This window comes from Bubalus bubalis, chromosome 13 (assembly GCF_019923935.1).
Source record: "Bubalus bubalis isolate 160015118507 breed Murrah chromosome 13, NDDB_SH_1, whole genome shotgun sequence".
Classification (NCBI taxonomy): domain Eukaryota; kingdom Metazoa; phylum Chordata; class Mammalia; order Artiodactyla; family Bovidae; genus Bubalus; species Bubalus bubalis.
The window spans coordinates 56,824,096-56,834,725 of record NC_059169.1 but is presented as its reverse complement, the minus strand read 5'-3'; the positions used below and the strand labels follow the sequence as shown (position 1 = coordinate 56,834,725).

The 10,630-nt window shown below is 49.4% G+C and overlaps 1 protein-coding gene across 2 annotated transcripts; it reads left to right on the top strand.

The window, feature by feature from the left end:
- The first annotated feature begins 6,967 nt into the window (after positions 1–6,967).
- GPR12 (G protein-coupled receptor 12) lies at positions 6,968–10,128 on the top strand. Of its 2 annotated transcripts, none has more exons than XM_044927300.2 (2): positions 6,968–7,098; positions 7,806–10,128. In XM_044927300.2, exon 2 carries the CDS (start codon positions 7,814–7,816, stop codon positions 8,816–8,818), a length of 1,005 nt encoding a protein of 334 aa, XP_044783235.1. In that variant the 5' UTR covers positions 6,968–7,098; positions 7,806–7,813; the 3' UTR covers positions 8,819–10,128. The 2 variants fall into 2 exon arrangements, with proteins under 2 accessions (XP_044783235.1, XP_025118648.1); XM_025262863.3 differs by having other exon boundaries at positions 6,970–7,098; positions 7,799–10,128.
- Positions 10,129–10,630: the final 502 nt, after the last annotated feature.

Sequence of the window (10,630 nt, the reverse complement as noted above, 5' to 3'; positions counted from 1 at the left end):
GAGAAGAAGGCAGTGAAAATAGGACTTCCCTGGTGGGAACTTCCCTGGTGGTCCAGTGGTTAAGGATTCACTTCCAATGCAGGATCCCCTGGAGGAGGGTATGGCAACCCACTCCAGTGTTCTTGCCTGGAGAATCCCATGGACAGGGGAGCCTAGTGGGCTACAGTCCATGGGGTCACAAAGAGTTGGACATGACTGAAGCTACTCAGCACTCATGCAGGGGACATGGGTTCGATCCCTGTTTGGGGAATTAATATTCCACATGCCACAGCAACAAAAGCTCCTGCATACTGCAACTAAGACCCGACACGAGTGAAGAAATAAATAAAGTCAAATTAATTCTAAAATAACAAAATAAATCAAATTACCTGTAATGGACTGAATGTCTGTATCCCCCAATGTATTTTTTGAAGCCCTAGCCCCTGTGTGGCTGTGTTAGGAGATAGGACCTTTATGGAAGTAATTAAGGTTAAATGAAGTCACAAGGGTGGGGTCCTGATCCAGTAGAATTAGTGCCCTTATAAGAAGAGACATCAGATGTACAGAAGACCTGAATACACATCTCTTCAAAGACAACAGACAGATGACCAGAAAGCACATGAAAAGATACTCACCATCACTAATTATCAGATAAATGCAAATCAAAACTACAGTTAGGTATCACCTTTCACACCAGTTGGAATGGCCATCATCAAAAAGTCTAAACAATAAATGCTCGAGGAGGTATGAAGAAAAGTAAACCCTTTTGCATTGTTGGTGGGAATGTAAATTGGTGCAACCACTGTGGAGAACAGTGTTTAAAACAAAAATAAAGAAGAGAGCAGACAGCCTGCTTGCTCTTTCCCTTGCACAGGTGTACTCGGTGGGGAAAGCCATGGGGGGTTTAGTAAGAAGGTCATGCAAGCCAGAAAGAGGGTCCTCACCAGAAACTGACCTCCGCCAGAACCTTGATCTTCCAGCCTCCAGAACTGTGGTGAGAAGAGATAACACTTTGCGGTTTCAGCCCCTGGTCCACGGCCACCTGAGCTAGTAGTATTACATTCCAGAGAGTACTGAGCTTAAATCTGCTGAGAGTCAGAGACAGACACGTACAGGAGACTTGGATAAACCACAAGGAGACAAACTGGGGAGGCTGAGTTTGTCACCTCTGAACACCAAGAGGATATAAAGTCAGCTTTGCATGCCGCAGGGCTCGGCATGCCTGGAACTGAGTGGGCGGCTTGGCCAGAGCAATTCCCACCTTCTCCCAGCTGTCACATGGTTTTTCCTCTTGCGGTGTGAGTCTGTGCCCTCATCTCCTCTTCTTATAAGGACACTAGCTGTATTGGATTAGAGTCCACCCTAATAACCTCATTAAAAAAAATCATTTATTTATTTTTGGATGCACTGGGTCTTTGCTGCTGCTCATTGGCTTTCTCTAGTTCCAGCGAGCGGGGCTACTCTCTAGTTGTGGTGCTCGGGCTTTTCTTGTTGCAGAGCACGGGCTCTAGGTGCAGGGGCTCAGTAGTGTGGCTCACTGGCTTAGCTGCCACGAGGCATGTGGGATCTTCCCCAGCTAGGGATCGAACCCGTGTCCCCTGCATTGGCAGGTGGACTCTTAACCACTAGACCATCAGGGAAGCACGAGAGCGTCTTTCTTTTTAGCACTGAGGGTACTCCATTATCTGGATAGACCACAGTTTACTTTTCCATTCACACATGGTAGGGGATCTTGGCTACTTCGAAGTTTGGGCAGTTATGGATTCTGGGTGTATTTCAATGGGAGAGTCAACAGAATTTCCTGACAGTCCGGGTGTTTGTGAGTGATAGCCCCAAAGAGGATGCTGAGGCACTTGGTCAATCCGGCTGCGAGAACAGGATTCCCGTGGATCCCCATTCACAAAGGGTGTCAGGGAGACGATGGAAAACAGTGGCCACAACTGTTAGTAACGGTAGCTGTCACTGACAGACCGTAGCTTTCTGCCAGGCTGGGATAAGCATACCGTGCGGTTTACACCAGCCCTAGGAATAGATGCTGTTAACACCCTCAGTTTTACAAATAGGGAACAAAGGCAAGTTGTTTACTGCTCCAGGGCGCACAAGTCTGCTCACACCTGGCTTCTGAGACTGTAAATATTTATATGATAGTTGGCCTTTTGACTGAATGCATCAGCCTGGTTAATATGTACCTGCGTGCTAAGCTGCTTCATTCATGTCCGATTTTTTGCAACCCCATGGATTATAGCCCACCAGGCTTCTTTGTCCATGGGATTCTCCAGGCAAGAATACTGGAGTGGGTTGCCATGCCCTTCTTCAGGGGATCTTCTGACCCAGGGATCGAACCTGTGTCTCCTGCAGCTCCTCCATTGTAGGCAGATTCTCTTCCGCTGAGCCACTGGGGAAGCCCCCTGGTTAATATAAATCTCCCCAAACCAGGGTGCATCTGCAGAGGAGTGACTGTCACTCTGTGAGGGTCATGGCTGGCTAGTCACTTCCCCTGAAGACAAGCTCCAACATGCTGGCAGCAGGGTTCTCTACTTCCTCTGAAGAGCTCGTGGTTCAGAGCCCGGCACAGAGTGGGTGTTCCATGAGCACAGGCCATCAGCTTGGAGAGGAGAGTAACAAAGCTTGGTAACCTGGGTGCCTAAATGAAAACTTGTACCTTCTGAAACTTGACCTGTACATTTTCCCTACTGAGTTGACAAAAAGTATTCAATCTCTTCTAGGCTCCCTTTGAGTGGATACAAAATTATCACATCCCTCAGTGCTTCTTAAGAGTTATCCTCAGGGGACTTCCTTGGTGGTCCAGTGGCTAAGACTCTGCACTTCCAATTCAGGGGGCCTGGGTTTGATCCCTGGTCAGGGAACTAGATCCCATATCCTGCAACTGAGTTCACAGGCCTCAACCAGAAAATTTTGCATGCTGTAAGGAAGATCAAAGATCCCATGCCCGCAGTGAAGACCCAGCATAGCCAAATAAATAAATAAGTGTTTTTTAAAAAGAGTCATCCTCCTAGATGTCCATCAGCAGATGAATGGATAAGAAAGCTGTGGTACATATACACAATGGAGTACTACTCAGCCATTAAAAAGAACACATTTGAATCAGTTCTAATGAGGTGGATGAAACTGGAACCTATAATACAGAGTGAAGTAAGCCAGAAAGAAAAACACCAATACAGTATACTAACGCATATATATGGAATTTAGAAAGATGGTAACAATAACCCTGTGTACGAGACAGCAAAAGAGACACTGATGTATAGAACAGTCTTATGGACTCTGTAGGAGAGGGAGAGGGTGGGAAGATTTGGGAGAATGGCATTGAAACATGTGTAATATCATGTATGAAACGAGTTGCCAGTCCAGGTTCGATGCACGATACTGGATGCTTGGGGCTGGTGCACTGGGACGACCCAGAGGGATGGTGTGGGGAGGGAGGAGGGAGGAGGGTTCAGGATGGGGAGCACATGTATACCTGTGGCAGATTCATTTTGATGTTTGGCAAAACTAATACAGTGTTTCAGGTTTAAAAATAAAATAAAATAAAAAGAGTCATCCTCCAACCAAATCTGTGCTCTGGCAGTTTCCACCCAGCTAGTGGAAATGAGAAAATTTAGAACACTGTGTTGAGTTTTCATAAAACAAGATGTATTTCATGTAAAAGCACAATCCTTAAAAAGAAAAAAAAAAAGCACTACCCTTTTGTTTGAGATATGTCCTTTTTCGAATGCCTAAAATTGTCTCTCTCTCCTTTTGAAATAATAATTAAAGTAATTAGAAGTGCACTTGCTTAAATGAACTTATGGAACAAAATAAAAGTCCCCAGGTCAGTCACTCTTTTTTGTTGTTGCTTCAGCCGGTGGGGAAACTTACCAACCCACGAAATGCCAGTTTCTGGGTATCACTGATTTTACATAATCGACGTAAACTCGGTTGACTATGAAGCAATCAGAAACGTAAGCCTTAGATAATCAAGGGTTAGGACAGGTCTAGTCTACTGCCAAGCAAAGTAAGCATTGATTACCTGCCCATACATGCCTGTGGGTTAGGCAGGCATCGTCCAGGGACGAAAACATAGAGCTGGTCATCCTCCTTTACTGTTAGCAAGACCACTGCTAGAGCACTTCCAGCCACATGTTGTCACATCCCATGTACACACCTTGCAGAATTTGGGGTGTAAATTGAGCATCCCCCATCTCTTTGACTTGCTGAAGGAGTCAAGGAGCGGCAAGATGCTTTACCTCCTACACAATCTCTTGCCGAAGTTATAGAAAAAAAAATGACCAAGAAGATAAGGAGTGAGAAGAAAGTAAATGTCACACACTGAGGGTGTCTGCTGCAGTGTCCCGTAACGGGGGTGAGGCGAACTGAGAACACAGCCTTGCGCGTTACTGAAGGCTGGGCCAGAGTGTGCGGCAATCTCTCTTGCCAGCTGGGAAGACGGTCTCAGTGTGCCAGCCTGGGGCTGCCTGAGGCCACGTTCATGGCTGCGCGGGAGATGCTGGTCTAGGAAAGGACAGTTCGAGGCTGGCAGAGATGGGCTGATGAAGGAACTCGGCACACAGGTCGGATCCTGTTCCTGGAGCTTCTCCTCCACTCTGAGTCTCTCAGGACCTTCCCCAGCCGTGCCAGACAGCAGCATCCATTTTAAATCAAGTTGGTCTGAATTGCATGTCTGCCCCCTGGCAACAGAAGTCCTGACAAATACACTGATAAACATAGAAATCTGGTCATGTTTAAATTCTTCTTTGTGTTACAAGCAGCCTTCCAAGGGGAAGGAGTAACAGCAGGACGGTGAATGCACGGCTGACCTTGGCCATTGGAGGAGCTGCCCTGGCCCCTGGCGCCCAGGTTTCACCATTGAGCTGTATCCAAGCCCCACATGAGTCTTCTGTTTCTTCCTTTAATGCTTTCCAGGTCTCAAAACTGCATAAACCTGCACATCTCTGCCACCCATCTATTACCCTTTCTCTTCTCAATCTTCCATTCTTTATTTTATTTATTTATTTATTTTATCTTTTTGTTGTTGTTGTTGTTGTTGTTGTTGCACCATGTGGCATCCTGGATCCTAGTTCCCCCACCAGGAACCGAACCCACATCCGCTGCATTGGGAGCGTGGAGTCTTAACCACTGGACCGCCAGGGAAGTCCTGCAAGCCTCCATTCTTTTTTCTTATTTCCTAAACACATTAAAGAGGGCGTGAAATCCCACGGCTGTAAGCCCTGTAGGTCAGGGCCAGACTCTGTATTATTGATGAGAGCAGTGGCTGGCTGGTGCTGTCACTCACTTTCCCTAAACCGCTCTGCTGAAGCGAGGCTCCTAAAATGTTGGCAGGTGGTTTGAACTGTGTCATACTGAAACAGCTATCTGTATGTTTAAGTGACTGTTCCTCGCCTTTTTCTAAAAACGCTTTGATTCACCGCCTAACAGTTGAGAGGAAGATGCATATCCCTACATTACCTCATTTGCTACCTGGTATTACTTCTGCTTTTTATGTGTCCGTCACCACCAGACTGTACCTGCCTGTGAGCAGAGACCACGGCTTACTGGATTTGCATGCCCAGCCCTCATCGTGCTTCTCCATGAGATACAAGCCATTCTTAAAATGCCACAGAACCTTGCTTCTTGATCCATGGGCCAGCAGCATCCGGATCACTGGCAAAGAGGACTGCCAATGCAGAATCTGGGCTCCGCCCCAGAACCACTGGTTTGCAGTTGAGACCTGGGGTGCAGAGAGAGCTGGGGTGATCTTGCAGAGGCAGGGGTTGATTGACAGGAGAGGGGAGGAGCGGGGAGGAGGGAGAATCCTGGTGGGTGAGCCTGAAGGGCAGGAGTAAGGAATGACAGTGAGTTCAGAGGGAAGATGGGGCGGCCAGAGGAGGATGCGTGTGCAGGAAGGAGTTAGTTCTAGGGTCCTATGCCCTGAAGACCACCTTTATTCACACAGAAACTATTCCCCCCACCTCAGGGTAGAGAAAGGTAGCTGGGGAAACCTTCACTGCTGATGGGGAAAGACCAGAGTATCATGCCTTTTCCTTCTCCCATTTTGAAAGAGAGACCATCTTTAAACTTAGGATCTCCCAGGTGCTCTGAATTTTACATCCAGAGGAGACAGGCTCATAAGAGCAAATAGCCATCAGGTTCTCAATCTTAGAAACTATTGAATGTGTTCAAATGAAAAGATAAACTAACATTACCACTTCAGTGCATCAATGAATTGGGTTTTGGCCGGCATCTGCTTCTGCAGGAAGTCTGTAAATGATTTCCATTGGAAAACACAGCTTGGGGAACACTTAATAAGTGCAATTTGATGATAATGATGATGATTCACGTAGCAGCACCCTATATCCTGTGAAGCAAATATTCCCAAGAAATAGTGATTAAAAAAAAAAAAGCTAGGTCCAGGACGCACCTAAGGAAGGGGGTCCCTTGGGGATCAGAACTGCAGTGTGGTCAACTGCAATTCCGAAAACAGCTGGCTGAATCAAAGACCCTGCTTCCCTAAACCTGCTCACCCCCGCCCCATCCCACCTGACCATCCTGAGTACCACCCTAGGCAGTTCTTTTGGGCGTGAAGGTAGCAGTTTAGGGAAAGGCATGGAGAAGCGGGCCCTGGAGACCGGGACGCCCCAGGGGGACCTCGGGAACGAAACGGGTCACGGGGCTCCGGGGCGGCGCTGTCCCGCCCCCGCGCCGTGAGAGCCCCGAGTGGGATGCGGGGCGGCGGCGGCCACCGTGACACTGCAGTTCCTGGAGTCCGGCTCCTCTCGCCCGCACCCGGCGGTGGGGGGCTCTCCCCGCCCGCGCGCCCAGCGCAGCCCCGACCCGTTGGGCGCGCGCCGGCCTCCCGGGGCTCCGGCGGCGGCGCGCGCGGGGGCGGTGGCGCGCGCGGGCGGGGAGAGCGAGCGGCCGGGCGGGGAGAGCCGGGCGCGCGAGCCGAGCCCGTCGCTCACCTGCCGCCGCTGCTCACCTGGCGCGGAACGCGCCCCCGCCCTCCCGGCCAGGCCCCGCGAGCGGCCACCGCCCCTCGCCCCGCGGGTCGGGCGCCGACATGCGACCCGGGTAGCGCTTTGGGAGCAGCGGAGGAGCCCTCCCCCCCGGCCTGGGCGCGCCAAGGTGACCCCCGCGATGTACCCGCGCCCTGTGGGTCCCCTCGCGTCCCCTCGCGTCCGCCGCGGTGCCTGGGCATCTGTCTGTCCGTCCGTGTCCACATCTCCATCGCGCGCGCCTTCCTTTGGTGGCTCTGCGGCGACTGCCCCGTGCGCACGGGGCGGCGGGGCGGGGTGAGGGGGAGCGGCCGGGACCCCCTTTGTTCTGGCTGGGGTGTGAATGTGCGCGCGCACCGGGCGCCTGGAGGGTGGGAGTTTTGAACGTTCCAGCGAGGATGGCAGCCCGACCCGGCTGGAGAGCTGTCGCCGCGGCGCGGTTCCCCCCCCCACCCCTCGCGGCAGCCCCGGTGCCAGGCGGCCGCTCGTTGGCGGCACGCGAGACACATTTTCACGTGTGTCCTCAGTACTTGAGCAAACAGACCGCCGCTGTCCCGCGTGTGCCTGCCCCGCTCGCGCACCTGTGTGCAAGTCCCTTCCCGGGTGTCCCCCAGCGCCAAAACGGCATTTTTGTTGTGGTGGTGATGGGTTTTAAGCCACGGAGACTTTGGCTTTTGTCGTATTTCTTACCACGTTGTGATTTGGGAAGCTTGTGGCATTTGGGGGCAGTGTCTAAGTAGGGCTGGCTCGCTGTTGGTGTGGTTTTTGCATGATGTGGGATTGTCGCCCTGCCCTATCTCAACACTAAACAGCCTGTCTTTTCGTTGAAGAGGACAGGGGTTAAAATGAATGAAGACCCGAAAGTCAATGTAAGCGGGCTGCCTCGGGAGTTTGTAGATGCCGGTGCCTCCGGGAACATCTCGGCGGAGGTCTCCTCCCAGGTCCCTGTCCTGCAGCCGGAGCCGGAGCTGGTGGTTAACCCCTGGGACATTGTCTTATGTACCTCGGGAACCCTCATCTCCTGCGAAAATGCCATCGTGGTCCTTATCATCTTCCATAACCCCAGCTTGCGGGCACCCATGTTTCTGCTGATAGGCAGCCTGGCGCTTGCAGACCTGCTGGCTGGCATCGGACTCATTGTCAATTTCGTGTTTGCCTACCTGCTTCAGTCAGAGGCCACCAAGCTGGTCACCATCGGACTCATCGTGGCCTCTTTCTCTGCCTCCGTCTGCAGCTTGCTGGCCATCACAGTTGACCGCTACCTCTCCCTGTATTACGCCCTGACCTACCACTCAGAGAGGACGGTCACGTTTACCTACGTCATGCTCTTCATGCTCTGGGGGACCTCCATCTGCCTGGGCCTGCTGCCGGTCCTGGGCTGGAACTGCCTGCGGGACGAGTCCACCTGCAGTGTGGTCAGGCCTCTCACCAAGAACAACGCTGCCATCCTGTCCGTCTCCTTCCTCTTCACCTTCGCACTCATGCTGCAGCTCTACATCCAGATCTGTAAGATCGTCATGCGGCACGCCCATCAGATCGCCCTGCAGCACCACTTCCTGGCCACCTCGCACTACGTGACCACCCGGAAGGGGATCTCCACCCTGGCCATCATCCTGGGGACCTTCGCTGCTTGCTGGATGCCTTTCACCCTCTACTCCTTGATCGCTGATTACACGTACCCCTCCATCTACACCTACGCCACCCTCCTGCCCGCCACCTACAACTCCATCATCAACCCCGTCATATATGCTTTCAGAAACCAGGAGATCCAGAAGGCCCTCTGCCTCGTGTGCTGTGGCTGCGTCCCGCCCAGCCTGTCCCAGAGAGCTCGGTCTCCCAGCGACGTGTAGCGGGCTTTCCACCTAGGAGGAGCCTGCGGGAATTTACCAAGCACTCCCACTGCCTGGCCGGACCGTTGAGACGCACTCCTTCCATCCTTTCTGCTGGAGTCTCTCTCGAGCCACAGGAGCACTCTGAAGCATTCACTTAGATGAGTTAAGTGATTGAAGTGAAAATAATGTCACCAGTGTTTTCACCTTTTTAAAAGCAATTGAGTTCTTTGCTCAATATTATTTTGTTTTATTTGGGATGGGGTTTTTTTTAAAGTATTTTATTTGAAGGCGGGGCTTATGCTTTTTTATTGTTTGGAGGATTGATATTGTCAGGGGAAAGGAAGGGGTGTAACATGGCCATGAAATTATAAAAGGTAAACTGGTCCCAGAGTTTTTACCTGGACTTTAAAATAAAACTGAATTATTGAGGAAATTGGAGAAAGTACTTTTTCCTGACCTTCTTTTTTAAAATGTCAAGGTAGATTTTTTTTAATGCCGCATGTATCAAATAGAATACAATCACTCTGAAGCCAATAGTCTATGTGATTATCTTATGGATTTTATTAACACAAACTGATTTTATTCACGTGAACTCAGTAGTGAATTACCAACACTGAAACGATAAACTCATTTTTACTCATTCTTTCTTTACTTTCAGCAGTTGCTGTTCACAAGAATTATTTTGGTATTTCTATGCCTGTTGTTAACTCTTTCTGCATGGCTCCCTATGTCAGCTAGACCACTAGTTTCAAATGTTGCCATGTAAATCCAGAACCAGATGAGTCACTTTTCAATACAGTTTTTCAATATGACCTTCTAAAATGAAATATGAAATGTGTTGTGGTTTACGTACAAAGTAGGATTGATTAGGTATAACACGGTGGTTTCCTAAGCTACAGTCTGTGTTCAGGAAACAAAAGAAAAAAATTAGCATGTTCAAATTAGATTAAATTGATTTTAGTATATTCTGAAAAAATGAATCAATGTGAAGCTATCACAAAATATAAAAAGCATCACTTTTCCTATCTAAGAATGTATTAATAGTTTTTCTTGGTTGAACCAAATAGAATGAAATACTGTAGGCCAAGTATTTCTGATTCATACACTGTCTGTGGTGTCAGTGCATTTGAAACAGGTGGTCTTCTATTTTACCAATTAAGCTTGTGAATAAATAACATGCATATCTGATTGTGATGTGTATCAGCTATATTCTGTACGTTTACAAGCAGAATGACCACGTGTCTGTTTATGAAAAGCTGAATTTGAATTCCTTTTCTTTTCACCAAAAAACAACTTAAATTCAATAAAAACTATATTTCCTGTTTTAAGAGAGCCAGGATTTAGTCCTGGAAATGACACAGAAAGATTCATTTTAAATATATCGTAAAACCGTTGTGTTTGACTGTCTTGTGTTAGCTCAGAGGATGCTTTGGACACAGAAAACCTTGCCTCCAGTTGCAGTGTGTTTGTAGTTGTGGCTGTACAACCAGTGGGAGAATTTCTGGACAGCCCATCAATGTAGCCCATTCAGAGGGTGGAAGACCAGTATTTCAGGGTCCCTGGGGAATCATTTGTAGTAAATTAACCTCTTTCATCTGTCCCAAACGTTATGTTCACAGTGGTCTGAGGCCCTTCTAGCAGCCTGCAGGGCTGATACCATCTCTCCAGGGCCCCTTCTAATGCAGCCCAGGTGTGGATCAATCCTGCCTGAGTCCATGTAAAGGAGAGGGGTGGAAACATTGCAGAAATGGGAAAGGATTTTCAATACACATCGCTGGATGACACATCTTAGCCTTTAAAAATCCAACACGTGACAGAGTTGGTAGGTTG